The sequence below is a fragment of the Gouania willdenowi genome, chromosome 14 (genome assembly GCF_900634775.1).
Source record: "Gouania willdenowi chromosome 14, fGouWil2.1, whole genome shotgun sequence".
Classification (NCBI taxonomy): domain Eukaryota; kingdom Metazoa; phylum Chordata; class Actinopteri; order Blenniiformes; family Gobiesocidae; genus Gouania; species Gouania willdenowi.
The window spans coordinates 24,991,277-25,012,931 of NC_041057.1; the positions used below are offsets into that span (position 1 = coordinate 24,991,277).

Consider the following 21,655-nt stretch of genomic DNA (forward strand, 5'->3'; position numbering starts at 1 on the left):
CACAATGTTATATATATAAGATTTTTGTTAGTTAATGTATTTGAAAGGCTACAAAAAGTAACTTGAATTTGATAACACATGATCATGTGGTCAACACATGCTAATTGTTAATTTCTTGCCACAAATAAAGCATGCATATTTAACCGGCACATTGGTGGTTAAATTAATCTAACCCCAAACAATTAAAATCTCTATTTTCTTCCAGAATAGTGTTTTTGTTGGTTTAGTTTTCTTACGAGGGATTTAAAACTTAAGGTTAGCCACCGGTGCAGGAAAGTTGATGATCTGTAGATGTTGCAGGAGGTGAAGTAAGAAGGTGCTGAGTCATTGCACAACATGATTTATTTTAGGTTTAGAAATTGTTAGATCTTGATTTTATTTGTCATTAATTATTAATAGCCTCTGTAAAAAAAAAAAAAAAAAATGTTTCAATAGTTTTTTAAAGCTATAGGGAGCCATTGCAAAAGAGCCAAAGGGCCACATTAGGCCCCAGAACCGGAGGTTGCAGACCCCTGCTCTGAGAGAACCACAGCTGAACATCTGGCCTGGCATCATAATCCATCAGTTCTGGTCCCTCCATGCTGGTTCTGATGAGCGTGCACGCTCTATCGCTGAGCTCGGCACGTTCTTACTTTTTACTGCTGCGCACTCAGTGAAGGGCTCGTTATGCCTGGCTCCGTTAGCGGACCGTGTACACTCCAAAGGAGCACATTGTTGTTTATACCCTGTGCATTCACTGTTGCAATACTTGCAGCCAAGCGCGCAGTGAGAGAGAAAGAGAGAAGTGCACTCTGTTAGTGCTTTTCCACTGGGCAGGAGCTGGAGCTAACTTGGAGCTAGCGCATGTTTTGGCTCCGAGCCATTCTGTTTCCACCAACATAGCTCCAGCTCTTGGAGCCAAAAAACCAGAGCTACACTGGCCTCACATAGCTTCTGGGCTACAGCTCAGCTCTGAAGTGGGCGGGTGGTAGGTGGTGTGATGATGAACCTGCAGAACCCTAACAAGTGAGCTAACACAAGCGCCGAGCTAGCGCCAAGCTAACTCAAAATGCATTTTAATACAGTCTTTTTGGAGACAAAAACGGCAAAATGAAATGACTAATGAAAACTTTAGACTTAAATTAAATCACGTGGGCCATATCATCAAGGATCTAAAATGAGCACAAAGTGCTAACATATGAAGACGGTGCAACTGCTAATGCTAACAAAACAATGACAGGGACATCTTATCACACTTTTTAGCGTTATTTACAGCTTACCGAAGTGCTCTGTTCGTCGTCTCCAAAGATAGAAGGAATTGAACCCTCAATCAGATAAAGTCTTTCGGCAAATCCTTCTTTATACTGGCGGAGGTTGCTGAAGCATTCATCCTTGAAGTGCTTCGCGCACACAAAAATGACCTTACCCACAGATGTGGGTACATTTCCGTGAAAAATAAAACTCAACCAGGCAGTTCGAAAACGTTCTGATGCTGGGAGACGGTGTAATGAAGCGTGTGGGTTACTATATCCAACAACCGAACATTTTGACTTACCCTCTTGTAACTTCGGCATCCTTGAGCTTGGACTACAAAATAAAAGCGCGAAATAAAAATGGCTGATTGCTCGAAGTGTTGGGCCTGGAGTCGATGGCCTAATTTGGCAGTTCCGCTGCAAATACTGTGACGTTATTGTTACAAAAACGTAATAGAGAATAGAAAAATTTAAACAGATTGAAAAATATGACCAAAACAGAATACTAAGATATCAACGGAGCACCTGAAGAGACTAATTTGAACTTTTCTGTACTTCTAAACACTCTAAATATACAACAAAATGCATTTAAGGGCTAAAAAAAGTGGATTTAGCATGATATGTCCCATTTAAGCTGGCGAGTGGCTAGTTACGTTAGCGCAAATCCAACAAAAACATTTAAAAGTCAGTCCAAGAAGACAGAGCAGTGGTCACAGGAGGAGAACATTGTTTCCTGGTACTGTGGTTGGGCTTTTCCACCAAGAGCACGGGCTTTTCGTTCGGAGCTATAGTTGGAGCTCGAGCTACTTCAGAGCTAGTCCTGTTTATCCGAAAAACCGGTTTGGTTTTCCACCGCAGCAGCGGAAAGTTGGGGCCACGTCCTTGTGTCACCACAATACGTCAGCACGTCACTGATTACGTAGCAGTTTAGCGCCATAATGAAGCCCATGTTTTTACTGTTGACATCGATATGAATACTACCCTATCCTATGTAAATATTCAGCTGAACAACTCTACCGTCTTCATCAGAGTCACAGGAATCTGCGACAATATTTGTGAACATAGGTAATTATCAAAGACGTTTTATTGCTTAACAATGACCATGTTAGTGTTAGCCTTTGCTAAGCTACTTAGCTTCAACTACACCTGCATAAGTACAGCAGACAAAGGCAATCAGTTGATTTTGATATGTTTATCATTATAGATGCTCTTAATGCTGACTGTGCACATCTGTGATTGCACTGCTGCGACTCAATACGACCAGAATCAGCTCAAGTTTGTCAAACTAACGAGTCCCGATGTCATTTCATTCATATATATTTGGACCAAGTACTTACTGTGTGTGACTGAAGAGATGCTTTGTTAAAATGTGTCCTCATCATGTTGTTCAACTTGTGTTATTAATGATCAATGACACCTTATTGACTCCCACATTTGTTTTATACCTATTGCTGCTGTTTGATTTGTTTCAATAAATTTTGATTTGAGGAAATCTTAATTGCATTCTATTTAATTGTCCTACTTAATAGGTGAGTATTATATGAACTTTGCAATTCTATAAATGTATCAAAATAAAAAAATACAAACCTAATCGTGTGTGCTACAGCAGGGCAGGTTATGTTTCTATCTTACAAAAAGTGGATGTAAAGAGTAATTAAATTATTTGAATAAAAATAAAATGCATATGTGTGCTAACAAGTAGGCAACAAACAATGAGCAAAGTCCTTGTAGAATACAAAATAAATAACTTTATTTACACACAGTAAAAATAGATATTTAAACCAACTCAATATATATTAACGTTGACTTAAAAAATGATTGTGGGTTTTCTATTAGAAAGGGCCAAAGCCTGCCTCTATCTGCTCCAGAACCAACACCAGTCCAACCAGTGCTGAGGAGTTCTTCATGAGCTGGAGCTTATGGTTCTGGTCCATGAACTGTGTCCCTGACTGCTCCATGGAAGAAAATCTGCATTAACCTCTTCCTCCTTTTTTCCTGCATAGAAGCATTGAAAATATTTGAATTTCTTATTTATTTCAGCAGTTTCCACAATAAGAAAACACAAAAACAAACAATTGTGTAATCCTTAAAGGTATTGTGGACGATGTTAAAAATAAACGCCCTCTCCACATTTTGGAAAAAAAACGCGCATGCGCAACACGCCTACGTGTGCGGGAGAGCGTGCACGAGCCCCGTTTTCCTCGTGCACAGCTCTGTTTACAAGTTGGTGTGGACATCGGTCATACAAGCTTACCTTACAAAAGACGATTTACACTTTTCCCACTATGTCAGACTCGCCACTGGTAAGTGAAAATCCATTTTCAAAGGACCCAGTGCGAACCGGGCACGAGCACGTACGACGGCCTTTCGTAAACATGATTGACAATTAGGAGGACCAATAGTCTTGATGATCCACCCAGAAGCTAAACATCGTCTACAATACCTTTAAGCCAAAAGTGTGTAGGTTGAAGCAAAGCTTATACAAACCTACCTTATCACAACAAAACTAAACAAGGCTCTCGAGATAATCACACACAAAAAAATATTTAGCTTGTATTACTATTTTAACAATATATATTCTACACAAGTTTTATATACAGTTTATACATTCACATCAAACATATATACACATGAATGTATATATGACATGTACTTGGTAAAATTGTTACTCTTCTTTCTTACATTTACAAACAATATATGATTGAAAAAGCTTTTTAAACTGGTTTATGTTTTATTTCATCCCTTAAGCAGTTCCATAATTTAACCCCTGATATTGTTATACTCATCTTTTTGACTGTTCTAGCATATTTCATCTTGAAATGTAGTTCTTCTCTTAAATTACATTCCCCTTCTCTCTAAAAAAAAATATTTTCTGCAACGCTTTTGGAAGTGAACCTTTACTTGCTTTATAAATCATTTGGACAGTTTTGAGTTTGCAAACATCAACATGATCAATATTATCTGTTGATCCATCCTGAAATATCAATATACACCATTTACTTGAATTTATATTTGTTTATGAATAAATGAAACTATTATTAAGAACTAATATTATTTTCTATTCCTGGACAAAACCAGGCTCATTCTTAATCAAAAAGCATTGCACACTCGTTATTATACACTTGTTTTACCGTATTTGATTTACTATTTAGAAGTTTGGGGAAATACATACATGACGAACATCCAACCATTATTCATAATGCAAAAAAGATCCGAGAAGAACAGAGAAAAAACACATGGATTATTGTTAAAAACACTAGATTTAAAACTCCAGATCGCATCAAACTCAAAACTGTCCAAATGATTTATAAAACAAGTAAAGGTTCACTTCCAAAAGCGTTGCTGAAAATATTTTTTTTAGAGAGAAGGGGAATATAATTTAAGAGGAGAACTACATTTCAAGATGAAATATGCTAGAACAGTCAAAAAGATGAGTATAACAATATCAGGGGTTAAATTATGGAACTGCTTAAGGGATGAAATAAAACATAAACCAGTTTAAAAAGCTTTTTCAATCATATATTGTTAGTAAATGTAAGAAAGAAGAGTAACAATTTTACCAAGTACATGTCATATATACATTCATGTGTATATATGTTTGATGTGAATGTATAAACTGGTATATAAAACTTGTGTAGAAAATATATTGATAGTTTTGTTGTGATAAGGTAGGTTTGTATAAGCTTGCGGTGAATCCATTCTAAATTTATGCGCACAAGTCCATCCACGTGTACCTGCCTAACTTAAAATCTATTTTTCAGTAGTTAGGTGTAGTGGCAGGTGTGACGTGAGTGAAGCTGCAGTAATCAGGTGACCTTCACTATGTAGCACCTACGTAACATGTAAACACTTACATCTGACTCAGAGCGTAACACTACAGTCACTACCACCCAATGGACGGGTGTCGTGACAGACTGTAACCGGACTGTGCTGTCCAGAAGTGAAACAAAATTAAAATAAACATTTGGAAAGGCCCAAATTACTCCAAAATAACAGATGCACACACTCAGGGTATTTGGAAGCCGTTGACAAAGTTTCAGGTCGAACAGGCACCACGTCGGGGAGACATTCACTCTACACACACGCACGCACACAGACCTTTTTTGCTTTTATAGATAGATAGATAGATGAGCTCTGCGGTGTAAACAAGGATGTTCTCAGTGTGTTCTGCTGCTCAATAAACCTGTAAAAGAAATCCTAATAAGTGCTCGTCACAAAGACACAACATTTTGCTTTTTTGTGTGTGAGCAAAGTTTTGTTTTTTTCATGCAATGGTAAAAAAACTCTCAGCTAATTTGTGGTGTGATGTTTGCAGGTTCTAAAGTGGTCGGACTACTGTCTTCCTCTGGCTTACAGACCATGCCATCCATTCAGAGCAGTGGCTCAGACTAGTGCAGAGAACTTCAGTCGAATTGGAGTAGCTTTTATTGAGGATCGTCTTCAGTTGGACGAAGGACTGGTGCCTTCAAAGATAGTCTGTAAGTTTATTTCATTTACATTTTAAATGTCCACTAATGTTTCCTATTTGCTATAATGTGCACATTGAGAAAATTAATTGGAGCAAACCAAGGGCGCCACTCGGTTTTAAGGATGGGGGGGTGGGTTAGCCCCCAGGAGATGCACAGGATGTGGGCGAACGTAGCACACAAGCACAAAACTTTACAGCTAACAGACTGAGAAATTTTTCATAATTATTTCAGTATGTTTTTATAAATAAAGTACAACAAAAGGTTTGCACAGTAACAGTATGTTTACAGCATTAACAAGAAAAAAAGTTGCGAGTTACTTGGTGGATGGAGGCATCAAAGAATGCCATCTGTTTTTAAGGGTGGCAAAGTGGTATATCACTTTGTTGTGACTCAGATGCTGAAGCTCATCTTTTTCAATTCACATGACTGCAAGACTGTGAAGATTTTTCTGACCCATCGTTTGTACAGAACATTCCAGAGAAGTTGAAACTGAACAGTGCAAAATAGCTAGAATATCTGTGGTGTGAATTTAACAGAGAAATTGATGAAGCTGATGAATTTAGTTTGAAATAGTCTTTCTACCAGTGATGTGCCGTGAGCACTAGGGTTGGCTAGGCAGGGCGTTGCAAATGGAGACCACCAATGTCAACACCAATGACAATTCCATGTTTCTGCTGGCAAGTGTTCATTCAGTTCAACTTTATTTGTATTGTGCAATTTACAACAAAATCATCTCAATGCGCTTATCAAAATATAAAATTCATAATAAGAAAGAAAAAACCCAACAAGATCCACATGAACAAGCATTTAGACATCGAACAAAATTAAGATCGTAAAACACCATTAAAAAAACAAACAATTATTCAATAGCGACCTCCATACTCTCCCAACAAAATATATCTCATGAGACAACATGAGAGTTTATGTTGGAAACACAGAAACACGAAGAAAATGACAACAACAACAACAACTTGGAACAGCCTCAGTGAGGCGCATCCACAAAGCCAATCCTTCCATTCACTGTGAAAAACACAAACAATTTTTTGACCTTACCTTTGCTGAAGGTCTGGTAGCTCAGGTGTTGGTCTCCCATCTTTTAAAAGCTGTTGTTTTTCCTCAATAGAAAGTTTCTTTATCATTTTCAGCACTGTCATCCTGACTGAAGTGTTATCCTGCCCACTAGCTAGAGAACGATGCAGCTGCGGCCACATTGTATCAAATCACTAATGCAACTTACATATAGCATTTAGTATAGCACGGTTACGTCCTAAGGCAGCGTAGAGAGTGGCAGTGGCATAACCAAGTTAGCATCTGCATGGCTTCACCACATGGAATTCAATTCAGAGGGGCCAGCTCTTATAGTGGGGTCTCCTAACCCTTTTCCCCTGGGACAGAGGTCTGCGACTTTTTTCTCAAAGGAGCCATTTTGCTTCATCTCACCTGGATTAAAGTCCTCCCGGAGCCGAAAAAATACCTTCTCAATGAAGACAATACAGTGCATTAAATTCTATACAGTTAAAATCATATAGAACTAGTACAGTGCTGTTGGAAGTATGTATTCGTAGGGCTCTAATCTCCCATGTGCGTAAGTCCAAAAAGCTGCGCAGCGGTGCTGTTTTTGGCTGTGCTATTCTCCCCCTGTACTTACCGGTAAGTCAGTTGCTGCGCGCCTTCATCCCAGTTACGCACTGTGGGCTGAGCGTCCTTGAAATGTGGGTGTTCCCATTCAAATCTGGCTTTACGTGTATTCTCCGGTGTGCGTAAGTCCTTTTCCTCTTACGCGCCTCTAACCCTGGAGTAAGTGCAGCGCCCCGATAAGGTGAAACATTATATTGCCCTAGAAGCCACACGGACTCGTTTGTCATGCAGCAGCAGCAGCTGTGATCACTCAGCTGCTGCTGCTTGATTAATGAAAACTCTCACAGACGCAGCCTTCTGTCCATGTTGGTCACAGGGATTCAATTATTTCCATACTATGTCGAATGTAAAGTCAAAGTTTGATCCACTACAGAGTGAAACAAGCTGTCATATGCGATGAGGATGGAACACAAATTGTTCCGACACATATATTAATGAGGCTCAGCTCAGGTGGCTTTAAACTATTTATATTTAAAACTGCGTATTATGGAAGCCAATAGTTGTGTTTCACTGCAAACATCCCTCTGTATTAAAGTAGGACGCTCTGCGGCCACATTATTTTCTCATATCTCCAGCAAATCTACCTAGATCACGCTTTACAACGATGATGATGATGATCAAGGAGAGAGATTTTAACTGCGACTCGGACAGAATGCGGCCGATCCTCAGTCACACTGCAATAATCTGATCAAATCAACCTGTTATATTGTTTATCAATGAAGATGTTTCAAATTAAGAGTGAACTTAATCATTTTCCCGGATTTCAATGACATTTACAAGAGTTGGGAAAACTCCATGTTCCGTGATTTCTAGACAGCCCAAAAAAAATGACATCACCACCTCCTTTCCTTCAGCCAGCCTTCATTCACACACGCACTTTTCGGCTCCTTACGCCCAGTGGACATGTCAGCAGCCTGGACCAGTGAATACTCGTTGGAGAGAAGTGCATAACTGCAGGCGCTTAAAGCGCTTAAGTCCAGACCTCATAATGGGAGCTTAAGTAGAGTTGTCAGTTATGGCCAAATGAGTATGTGTTTGAAGGTTGGATGTACAAAGAGGTTTATGTTTATTTTCATGTTTGTTTGACCGTCCGCTGTTTAGACCAGACGGATGGGACCCGAAAGTTATGACGGGACCCGGTAATTATTGGCGGATCCCATCTAAAGTTATTGGCGGTCCCATCCGTCCGGTCTAAACGGCGAACGAACAGTGAACGCGGCTGTGCCGAAAGCAAACAGCAAAAAATGCACGTTTCTCCACAGATAAGTCATTATCAACGCTGATATTTTCACCACGTGCTATATAACTGTCTTTAGCCCGCAGGACTTTATAACGGCAGGGGATCTAAAACTGTCGTACTCAAACAAGAATTCCCCCTCTACCTTGTCACCGAAGCTGGCTGCCTATCCTCTAATATTGTTATCTAATAAAGAAAAGGACTAAATGTACTTCCTCCTATCGGAAGTCTATCCTATTTTTGGTCTCTGAGTAGTCTCGCTATAGTTTTGTGGGATTGATATTAAGACCCATCCAATATAGGTCGAAGCTGGAAACAACTCTTTTTTTACAACAGCATGAGTTAGCCCACCCCGGGCACCCCTGTTAAGAGGATACCAAGGGCAGGCTCACTTACCAGAGGCCTAGAAGTGTGTCCTCCACTCAGGCGCCTTCTCAGATGTGGGTGTTTGCAGGCGATTAATTTAATCAAGTAGGCTTCTTAATAGTTAATGAATTTTTATTATAGGTTTACAAAAATTAAAGGTCAATCAAAAAAGTTTCAAAGTATCAAAGTCTTAAACTATCAGCCGATAGAGAAAGAAGGGGGTTTCATGAACAACTAGAATGTCCGTGTAAGAGAAGCCCCCGAACACAATATATCAGTGGTATATATAGCCTGAAGCATGGCGTGATAATATGTCATAATACATGATCTGACCACCTAAGCGAATAGAAAAATAGGACAAAAGTTCACACAGATGTCATGGCCCAGCTGGCGTAACAGGTGTTCACAAAGGGTGGTTTCCATACTAGTTGTTGTTGTTTGTGGTTAACACTTGATACATAACAAGGCGTTGTCTTCCTGTTAAGTAAAGTGTGACTTCTTACACCTAAAGTGTGACTTCTTACACCTCGAGGTGATAGTTTTAGCACCTTCTGTGGAAAACAGGTGTTGTTTTGGGTATCACTTAACAACATTTACTTTGCAGCTGTGTCTTTACAAAAAGCAGTAAACAGGTGTGACATGTCAGAACAGGCGAATAGCTGTAATGGTTAAATAAGCATTTCTTTTGCAGAATAATGAATGAATGATTAATACACACCATACAACAATAACCAAATGCACACCTTGGATGTAGATGCTGAACACACAAAGAGCCGTTCAGAAAGAGAGTTGCGACACACGGAAGAGTTCCCGGAAGTTTCAAATAGTTCCCGGAAGTTGTTGGCGGCTGTTTATATCACTGGAGGCTGATGGAGACACTTCCGAGGAGGACGGACAGATGGAGTGGAGATGGTTCACAATAAGAAGAGCGGACAAAGCGGTGTATCGGTCTGGTTCTAGTAAAAAGTGACCATAAAAGGCTGTAAATGGACTGATATGTAGACATGGGGCATGTATTAAAGGAAACTTATCAGTTGAAACACGGACATTTCCGTGCAACTTAACTGAGTACAGCAGCAGTGTGTGTGCGTGCACTCCTGCACTAAGAATGTTAAATGCTAACTGAATAGTTTTGGTTGTACGAATTTGTGTCTTTTATCAGATTATACCTAAACTGCCACTGCAGCCAAAGTGTCATTCTGAACTGAGTTCAAAACTTGGGAGCCCTGCACTACTATTACTACTACTACTACTACTACTACTACTACTACTATAACTAGGGATATAACGATTCACTCAACTCCCGATACGATTCACAATACTGGGTCCACGATACGATTCTATCACGATTTATTTTACAAAATGATACTGTAGACAAATGACTGAAAGATATATATTTTTTTCTTCAAAAATAAAAATACTGTGCTAATTTCTTTTATTTTTCATTATCAAAATAATCCCTTGATAAACGATGCAAAACATTGCAATTTAATTAAAAATAAATCCTGAATGAAATAAATTAATAACACAAATGAAGAAAAAGCCTATTCATTTAAATTTTGGCTCAACAGTAAACTATGCAAAACTGCATAATAGTTCCTTTTCTTTTTAAAAGTGTAACGGAAAATTCATTTTGTGCCTTAACAATTGGACTTTAAAACAAATCCCATATCAAATAAATAATATAAATAAACTATGGCTTTCATTCTCTCTATATATATCTTGTTTCTCACCTTCCTCTTTGTGCCTCTCTTACCTTGGATTTCACACACACACACATATATATATTTAAAAAAAAATAAAATATATATATATATATGTATATATATATATATATATATATATATACATATTAAGTACTGAGATTCAATTTCAGAGTATCGATGTGAAAAAGAGATTATAAACGCTGATATTTTCACCACGTGTTATAACCTAATGCGCACCTTACGTAAATAAGGAAAATCAAAACAAAAGCATGTGGGGAAGTGTGTGAGGCTGTTACATTGCACGCTCCATAGGCAGAATATGAGAAGAATCTGCTGAGGGGCGCCTTTAGTGTAAAACTTACTGGTTTCCGTTGTATCTTCTCTATTGTAGTATGTTGGATGTATATGACATGTTTGTGTGTATCGGTAATTCATTTTTTTCCTTGCCAAAAAAGGGTCTAAGGACAGGGGATGTTCCAAGACATTTATTATCCATTTGCTTAAGTCCAGCGAACATTGGTGTAAACTTTATTTACCAATTTATCATGCGCATGTCCCATAGAATTAAACCAAAATCGCACACGCTATTTTACTTTGCACCCGCAAATAAAACCCCTTTATAACACCAGATAGTACAGAGTATGTACTGTACACCTCTTTGTACATCCAACCTTAAAACACATGCTCATTTGGCCCTAATTGCTAACTCTACTTACGCATCCACTATATGAATACATACTTCCGAACGGCACTGTACTAGTAATATAAACAACTGTGTGGTTAATGAAAATGTTTGCTGGGTCTCGAGCTAACTAATTGTTACAACCAGCAGTGACCAATACTTACTTTCTTGAAGAACTTTCTGATATCCACTCCTTATCCATCTGTTTACTTTCTTAATGCTGCAGCGACTGCAAGCAAGGTCACTGGAAAAATGTGGACTGGATTTTCAATGATGTGGGCATTTTCAATATCAGTGGTTCCCAAACACACTGGTGTACCGTGAGGCAAGTCCAGGTGTGCCGTGGGATTTTGTGACAATCATACTGCTACGGCAATTTGCGCGAGGATCACCGTGATGTCATTTTGGCGCGTGGGCCTCGCGACGTCCCGCGCCCATCAAGCTGGGTGGTGCTGGGTGCATGTGCCGCTCCAAGTGCATGCCGGCGCGTGCTCATACTGCTCCGTGTGCGCGCATGATTCTCTGCGGCGCACCGCAACAGGTGAGCGTATTCGCACTGATGAGAAATTCACCCTATAAATGGCCTTTGGTTATGCGCAACAGAGCTGAGAACGCCTGAAACGTGTACTGGGCAATATGTATGGGAAAAGGGCTGAAACCAATTGAAGGGCTACCGGTGAGCTGGACTGGGCTATTAAAATGTGATCTCATCATTGTATAATTAATTTGTTCAATTAATTTGCTGGGTTAATTTAAGTTGTTTATATGAGAGGAGGAAAAAAGCTTAACATTTGCTTAAAACCTTGATTATGTAAGCCTATTTAAGGGCTAAAATAATAATAATTATAATAATTTAAAATATAGCAAATTTCTTTTTAATAAAATTCAGAGTGAAAATGTTCAATTTCTGTAAAATAGAATATTAAAGTATTTCTATTGAGAAATTGTTAAATTAAAATTGAAATTGTAATATCTATATTTGATATAAACATAAGGAAAATGGTTTGCCATTAAAAGTAGTTTTCTGTTTGTTAATGCCTAATTTTACAGATTACTTACCTGCATTGATTTAATTAAAAAAAAGTTTGAAATATACTTTTACAAAAATTAAATGAATTTCCTTGAAATTGTTTATTTGTACTTAAGTTGTTTGTTGAAAAAATATTGTGCAATTATTTGCATTGTGTTTTGTGTTCAAATGTTTTTCACTCATTTCATAATACAGAGGCAAACTCTATACCTCAAAACAAACAAACAAAAAACAAAAAAAAAAAACGCAATATTTTGCTGTACCCGCAGTTGCACATGTGGGATTTATAAGACTGTGACAGAGGCTGTAGGACAACATTAAAACAACGAGAGGGAAAATGAAGCGCTTTCTTGTACGGTCGCCCGTGATATTGTACATGATATGAATGATAACACGTGCTATAAAGGCTATTTTGGGTCCTTGGACCGAAAATGCTTGGGAACCACTGCTCTATATGAACAAAATTTATGATCATATTTAAGTGAATAATGACAGGGTATATGATTATTTATCTAAACTAATATTCTGACCACTGGCATTTTTATGTAAAAAAAATATATATATATAATTTATTTTTAATAAAACAACACCTACATCATCTATGATGTAAACTCTTCAGAATATATATATATAAAAATATTAATCCATTTACAAGGAAAATGGTTATATCTGTTTCCTTTTTTAAGCTGCTGGGGATGATTTCTTTTTTTCATAACGCAGATAAAGACAAAGTGTAGGCCTCATGGATCAATAAATTTAAAGTATTTATTTTACAAAAATGGGAGAATTTACTCTCAAAGGTTTGGTTTTGACTCCATCATGACTAATGGCAATTGTGCATTGCATTGTAGGATTTTGAGTCCTGTAGAATAATTAAATGATGGCATTGAAGCAGAAAGGTTTCAGTAAGAATGATTTTTTTATCTTCATTCTCACCGTGATTTCTTGTGTTTCTTTGCCAGACAACGAGGACAGTGATTTACTTGATTCCATTTTTGTTCTGGTTTGTTTATGGTGTTCCTCTTGATAAGACGTCACTACGACACATTAAACATTGGCCATACTCAGTTTTTGTGGAAGCCATAGTATTAACATCCAAAATGGTTTTGGCACAAATTTCAATCTGTGAAAACACCAGAAATTTTCTTTTAGCAAAGTTTTGGTCACTGGCATCAGTGGTAAATGAGAACAACTTTTGGATGATATACAGGCACTGTTTAAAATGTTAGCCATCGTCCCCAGCAGCTTAAGTGTTCCAGCGTTCTGGAAAAAGAACAATAACATTGGTTTGTGCTGCTGTTGTGCTATTTGTTTTTAATTTTTGTTGAAATCCCACAGCTGTGATTCTCCATGAGTCCACTCTGACTGAGCTGCTGGAGAAGCAACACTCACAGACCGTAACGACCATCACATTACCATTTACCAGCAGCAACGGAACTCAAGATATCCCCCATGTGTCAGAGCCTTTGCTGTGTCAAAAAGACAGCATTTGCCTGATATCAGATGCAAATAAAAAGTTGGCGGAAAGACGAGGTTCTGAACCGCCGCACAACAGCCACAGTGTTCAACCAGTTGGTGACGAGGACAAACATTCCTTGGAGATTAACCACCACATGGAGGGACATGGGCACCACCTTCATCTGTCGAGCTGCCATGAGTGTTTACAATTAGAGAGCAGTACCATCCTATCTGTCAAGTATGCCTCAGCTGAGAACATTCCAGACCTTCCCATGGATAAATTAGTGGGGTTAGACAGTGGGGAGGAGTCTTTTGAAGAATCAGATCACGACATGGAAAACGGTGGCATTGACTGCAATTGCAAATCTCCCAATATCCTTGTGTACACGAGTGGCTGTCAGGAGCGTTTTGAAAAAGTGTGCCTGCTTTTAAAGGCGTGTATTAACATGGAACACAACATCATATATCTCCTCCTTCCTCAGCAAGCTCTGAGCGATCCTTGGCTTGACAACACTCGACTCTTAGTACTGGCAGAAGAACAAAGCCTGTCCCCACAACTTCAGGCCCGTATTCTCACCTATCTGAACCAGGGGGGTAAAGTCTTGGGCTTGGCCTCATCTCTGTGCCTGGCTGGCCTGTCTCTGGAGGTTTTGAAAGAGCAACATATGATGGTTAGCAATTTGAGCTTCACAGGAAAAGACAATACAAAGCTGGAACTCAGCATGATGGCAAGTGGAAAGGTTTATGTTATGGAAATGGAGGGAGCTGGGGATGTAGAGGTTTGGGGGGAGTTCAAAGGGGATAACCCACAAACGAGCAATGTGGTTATCGTCAGGGTGACCCAAGGAGAGGACAGCGGAGAAGCTGTCCTTTGTCAGGTAAAGATTAATGACTTACCAACTGATATTTTCCCAACCATATTTAACATCTGTGTTAAGGGCCAACTGTACATTTTGAAAATATCCCATTAATTCCTATCATTTTAAATTGAAGCTAATATTATTATTATTAATAATAATAATAAGCATAAATCAATTTTATTTAGCGCTTTTTTGGGAGCTTAAAGCCACATGAGACAAAAAAAGGGATTCATGAAAGAAAAAAAAACATTAAAGAAAAGAGAAAGCGGTTAAGGAAAAGCAAGTTTGAACAGGATTAGTCCTGGTTAATCCATTAAATAATTCCCATGAAAAGTTTATTTTTTAAAACATTACAAAAGTTCCTGAGTTTAAGTTCTATTTCATCCTTTCTGATGACATTCACTGCTTCAAGCACTGAATGTCATGTGTCAGTGCTTCAAGCACTAAATAAAACCATCTTGTACATTCACAGGTTGGGTTTTATACCAACAAAGACCCGCTCAGTCTATAACTTCCGGCTTAGTACGAGACTCAGTCTCTTTAATCTTCTCGCTGGAAGCAGATTTGTTAATCTGAGTGACTAGGGTACTTCTTTACCAAGAATGCTGAAGCTATCTTTGCTAGCCGCACAACTAGCAGCTCTGTGCAGTTGTCGTCGGGAGTTACGGGCAGCTTGTCCGCCCTCCAGGTTGTTTTTTGAAGCTGTGCTTTGTGCTCCCCCATGACAGAGTAGGATGCCTCGGGTAGGTGGAATCTGTGTATTGCTGGTTTCTGTTGCCATGCCACAATGTGTGTGGACTGCGTTCCTCGTGCTGGCATTGTGGTTGGTGTGGAGGTAGCGTCTTATGCTTCTCCTTCCCTGCATTGGTGCAGCTTTAGTTAATATTTCACCTTTATAAGTGAAGGTATAGCTAAACTATTATATTGCATAATATTGCAATATGATAAAACAAAACAATTTCCTAACCGCAAAGCTGCGATTTTAAAAAGAAAAAAAGTTCTGGCCACATGACTTGCGAGCGAAGCAGCGCAAAGCAGACTAATGGAGATGTAAACGCTGCTTTAGCCTCGGGCTCGACAGAAGCCGACACCGTACAAAGTTTAGTTTTGTTTTTTTCTTGATTTAATAAGAACATACACTTCTTTATTTTGTGATTGGGACTTTGATCAACCAAAAAATTGTGCCATTTGTTTAAGAACATATTTGTTTTCCTTATTTTCCTGCACTTTAGTTTTTAATAATGTTTGGCAGAATTTTGTTACGTTGTCGTGGTGAATACTTACAAGACTGCATTGTCAAAGTATTTAAATGACAACTGTAACTGAAGTAGATAAACTGTCTAATATTAATTCATGCTTCATTTTCCTTTATCTTAACATAAGCCTTTCGCTTTCGCTTTCGCCTTTAATTGGCCATGTAATGTTTGTACATCAATGGAATTCGTCCTCTGCATTTAACCCATCCCTGAGGAGCAGTGGGCAGCCATTTTGCGGCGCCTGGGGAGCAGTTTGGGGTTAAGGGACTTGCTCAACATCCCACAGTGACGGCCCAGGTGAGGCTTGAACCGGCAACCCTCCGATTACAAGCCCAGCTTCTTTAACCACTTTAACCAAGAAAAAACTATTTATGTATAATACATACTGTATCATATTGTTTATTAGAACACATTACATTGATTTATTGATTATGTTATTATGTTGAAAAATAAATGAGAAGAGGACCTTGAAAAAATAATTGCAAATTAAATCGCAACACTGAGGAAAAAAATTGCAATTAGATTATTTTCCAAAATCGTTCAGCCCGAGGTGAAGGTAGCGTCTTTGATTTCCTGACATATTTCGACTGCCAACTGTCAGTCTTCCTCAGAGGCATCTATTGATCGCTGTGATGGTTTTGGAAAAGAGAGGTGTAGGAGAGTAAAAATGTTCCATCATCCCTGTTGATGATCTCGAGGGCTTCTTTGATGCAGCGTTTGTCTTAACTTCCTTCTGTCCCAATAATTTTTGTTTTGTCCCAATCCATGACATGATTTTTTGTTCTGTAGTGGAAGAATTTTTAATACAAGGAAAAATGAACATCGGAGGGAGTGTGAAAAAGACACGGCAGGACGACTCACAAGGATAGGGAAAGAAAAGGGGCAACAGGAAAATCTCAAGTCTGCAATATCAGACCACTGCAGAACAAAAAAATCACATCATGGATTGGGACAATGCAAAAATAAATGTTACAGAAGGAAACAAACAAACACTGGATCAAAGAAGCCATCGAGATCAGGAAGTGTAGCGAGGGGTTACAGATTATCTTTTTACCAGGGCCTATGAAGCAGCGGGACGCATAGGCAACTAAATGTCCTACCTCATGCAGGCCCTCTCAGCTTCCCTACAGGAAGCCTCAGTAGGCCAGTCACTGCATAACATGGATATGTAGCAATATTAGGCTAAGATGAAGAATGCATGAACATTTGTACATGGGGGTTTTTGAGTATGCTGAATTGCTTTTTAATAGGATTCACACTGGCAAACCAACGGTTTCCACTCAAAATCTTTAAATCCAAGATCGCCACCATCCATATTGCCAATATGGATATTTTGTTATAACTTTGGTTCTATTTGAGATGGTGGCGAAAAGGTTTTCTTACCAAAAAAAATGTAGGTTTATGGAGATAAGGATTGTCATGAAATAGCTTTTAAAGGGGTGAACAATTTGATATATGAATTCCCCAACTAAACATGAATTAACTTATCTATTTTCATGAGGATTATACCTATTGTGATCCTGGTACATGCATGCATAAGCGTTAATCTGATGATGCATTTTGCAGCACTTACCAACATGTACAATTATTAAACTCAAACTTTAGATGTAGATATCTGATCAATATTTAATTGAACAGAACAAATGTTTCCATTAAGGGTGCACAGATTGCAATTTTCTGGCCAATCACTGATTTTTTAAAGAGCCTGTCCGGCCGATACCGATTTTGGCCAATCCCAATTTATATATATATATATATATATATATATATATATATATATAAACTGACAACATACTCTTTAATTGAATTAATCTTATTTTATTGTGAGACAAAACATGTTGTTTTAACTGCACATGAGGTAGTTATTTCAAGCATAAATTAAAAGTTTTGAACATTGCTGTCCAAAATACTTAATTATATCAGTTCCTTTCATCTTTCATTTTTCACATTTTAAAAACAAAAACATGTCCAACAGGTTACACTGCAGACCTGTTTGGAGCTCTTTGACAAAAATAAAGTGCACAGCAGTATTTAGTTTTACAAATAAAGAAAATCACAGGGTTTGAGGTAGGTGATAAAATAATCTACAGGACAAACTAACTAAACATCTTAAATCACTAATAAAGTGTCCCGAGTTTTAAGTTTCCAAATGCTGCATACTGGCGGTGTGGTGGTTTCTTAAAAGGTAAATGGGGTAGCGTTATATTTGCAGCTCCGCCAAGGCTTATTTCCGCGTTACAGGAATTACAAATTGCGATCCTTTGCTCTCAGTTTTTTGTGTAAAACTGCCGACATGCTAAGCAACCGGCTACTCCAGCTGTTGTTATCGTGAGTAGCAGACAAATGCGCACGCACACAATAGACTGTACGCACACAATGAGTTGGTAGGCGGGCCTGTCAGTCAACTCACAGCAGAAGAGGACAGAGCTGACTTTAAGACCTTTGCGGAGATGGAGAAGATCGGGTTCATGTGCAGGCATCGGCCGATCACTAATCCCCCAAAATAAGAAAAATCGGCACCGATCGACCAGTGCATCCTTAGTTTCAATTCTTTTCAGGAAGATACATTGTGATTGTTCCATAGACTGTGTCAAAGAGCATGCCTAATTAAGCCTAATACAACCGAGCAAGCTAATTGGAGTGATGGCAACTAGGGCTAAACGATTTTGGAAAATAATCTAATTACAAGTTTATTGTTTACTTACTGCTGAATGAGACATGAGACAACAAAGTTTCTACACAATACAAGCGATGAACTGAGGTCCTCTACTGCAGCAGCTGTGCACATGCATGTGAGTGAAACGGAGGGAAGGGGGGTAAAGGCGGAGTCATCGGGGAGGCTACATTCAAAATCATGCTAGCTTTTGAAAATCGCCTACCCTGCCTTTAAACATTAAATAAATATAAATAATTAAAAAAAAATGAAAACACAAATTGCAAACAAATCTGTGGTTTTACCTCTTCAACATTGGGGATGGGTATCGTTTCGGATTTATTGATACTACTACTCTTATCGATACTCCTTATCGATCCGGTACTTTATCGATACCCTAATTTTTTAAATCAATGGAAAAACACAAAATAACAAAAACAAAACAAATAATGAACATCAATCTGCTTATTTTAAAACATTTTTAACAATATGGCACACAAAATGAATGAAAAACACAAAATTAATACTTCTTAATAAGACACTATAAATTTATAAATAAAACAATAAAAAAAAGCATATATAACTTTTTTGTATTAACAAAACACTAAAAGCACTAAACCAACTATCTAAACAATACAAATATTCAAATCAAGCATATCAAACAACAATGAAAAATTGTGCAAAAGGAGAATTAGTCAGCTGCGCCTCTGATAGCTGCTGCTGCTGCACTGGCTAGTGACACCAAGGCTAGCTATGTTGATTTACCCATTTTGCCATGGTAACTCGCAGTGTTTTAGCTGTAAGATAATATATGATCGCAAGTCACTACTCAAACTAAACGTTGCCGGCAACCAAGGCACGGTAGCGGCCGATATGCAGGGACGCCGAGGCGGCCCACGATGCAGCGGGTTTGTCTACAGTGCTGACTCGCCGCCACTGGAGCCGATGGAGGCGGTGTCTACAGTGCATTGTAGACAGTGCATGCAAGTTCTTAAGGAGGACTAGCAGGCAGCACGGCAGTATCAATTCTTGTCTGAGGCTTGAGGATTAACACGACCTTAAAAATACTTGTCAGTTCAAGTGGAAAAAAAAATCCCAGTCTTTGCAATTAGAAAATCGCGTTTTATGAAATTGCGATAATCACAAATGTAATTAATTGTTCAGCCTTAATAGCAACCAAGTAAATAATGCTTGTGGGCAGTGCTTTTGCCCATAACAAGGTAGTAACCAAAACAGACAGGATGCTACGTTCCCTGTGCCAAAAAAGTTCAACTGAGCCTCTGAGAGACCTATCCCAACGCAAGAATTAAACCAGTCCAGAGACTACGCAGATTACGTCTATCTCTCATATCTGAAGAGGCAACAAATTTTGATACCGTCAAACCTCTTTCCTATTTTCCCACAGTATATGGTATTACCGTGACTAATTAATAATTATGATGTAAGGCTCAGACAGTCAAACTGTTGACTTGTGCCTTCACCGTTAAGTAACTAAATACCAAACACTTAAGGCTGCGTTCACACTGCAAGCCTTAATGCTCAATTCTGATTTGTTGTTTGTCCGTTCACATTACCATTTAAAATGGGACCTGTATCAGACTCCAGTGTGAACGATTGGTTTGTGGCTCCAATCTGACCCATATGCGTATTGTCGCGTTTGTTGTGCAGCGTAGCAGGAGAATAAATGAGCAGTTGCAGAGGAGGACGAGGAGAAAGAAGGAGACAAATATTTTGTTCTGGCCTTTTGTAGTGCCGATTTGCTTTTAAACACAGACCATTTATGATATGAACCTTATTCAAGCTTTGACCAGAACCCAACTTAGCAAAACTGAAACTGACAGGTTGGACAGGTATTTATATCCATGCCCGACCCAAAACAATTGACAATTGAAACCAATGTTTTCCTCATACAAATTACATAATTACGTTTGTTTTAGTGTTAAGCCTGCTTTTATTAACAGACAACTGTTAATGTTAACTTCAGATCAGCGCACGGGGAAACATTTGCGCACGTCACACACACAGGTGCGCAGTGCGGGCATGAGACAGTCAGTGGATCTGTTTACATTATCCACGTATCAAATATAAGGCGAATCCATGTTCTTGTGCAGAAAAATGATTAATTTAACAGTGGATGTGCTTCAATCCTGTCTTAATTATGTCCCCTCTGCTCCGATCAGTGAACAGCCACTGACACCTGAAGTGCAGCACTTTTTTTTTTTTTTGCAGCGCAGCACTCAGTGACACAGCTGTTGCTGGACATAAAATCATGTTTATGCATTAAACAAATTATATTTAATATTTGATCCTTATCGCCTATATAAGTGCATTGCATTTTATTTTAAACAATATTGAAACTGATACCATTGCTATTTTTATTACCCCGCGGTATACAATATTACCGTATTACCGCCCAAGCCTAACTTGTATATGTTGCATGGGTAGATGTTGTATGGGATTGAATCCAAAGTAATAGCGAGAGGGAAGATGCTGATCCCAACTAAAGGTAAGAATGTTGCCTTATCTGCAACACTGTATACTTCCTTCCTACAACCATGCTTGCATGAAGAGGCAGACTATCAAATGATGCCCCATTGTTTTCACGCATATAGAAGTGACAAGAAGAAGATAATGTTGCATGCCACTGACACATGGTGATGCCTCCCTTCTAGCTTTTATGCTCATGTTGAGGGAGCTCGGTTGTGTGATGTACACACTGGTCTAGGCTCGTCGGCAGGCGTGGCTGACAAAGATCTGTAGACGAACGCTGCACAGCGTTCTGGTAAAACTGAGGATGCTGTTCAGATCCGCTGTTCTGGAAGCACTGGACTGCTCAATCCAGGCAGACTATGCAGCATCTCTCTAATCTCCACAGGAGTATGTCTTCTTCCAGTAGACGGGGGGCACATCTGACTGCCCCACTGTATGCATTTCTGCCACCAAGCTACCCGGCCGGCAGGCAGGCACCCTGTACATCGACCCGGGGAAGCATAGTGCTCGGCAAGTGGCTTAGGTCCGCCAGACAGCGAGGTACATGTGGAGGCCCTGAAGTACATGGGCTGGTCAAC

The 21,655-nt window shown here is 38.9% G+C and overlaps 1 protein-coding gene across 5 annotated transcripts in view; it reads left to right on the forward strand.

The window, feature by feature from the left end:
- Nucleotides 1-21,655, forward strand: part of hlcs (holocarboxylase synthetase (biotin-(proprionyl-CoA-carboxylase (ATP-hydrolysing)) ligase)) — a 69,204-nt gene that overhangs the window by 27,324 nt on the left and 20,225 nt on the right. For all 5 annotated transcript variants that reach the window (XM_028466097.1, XM_028466098.1, XM_028466101.1 and 2 more), the window contains 2 exons: nucleotides 5,548-5,710; nucleotides 13,699-14,696. In XM_028466097.1, coding sequence (XP_028321898.1) covers nucleotides 5,548-5,710; nucleotides 13,699-14,696 — 1,161 coding nt within the window. The remainder of the gene's footprint in view (nucleotides 1-5,547; nucleotides 5,711-13,698; nucleotides 14,697-21,655) is intronic.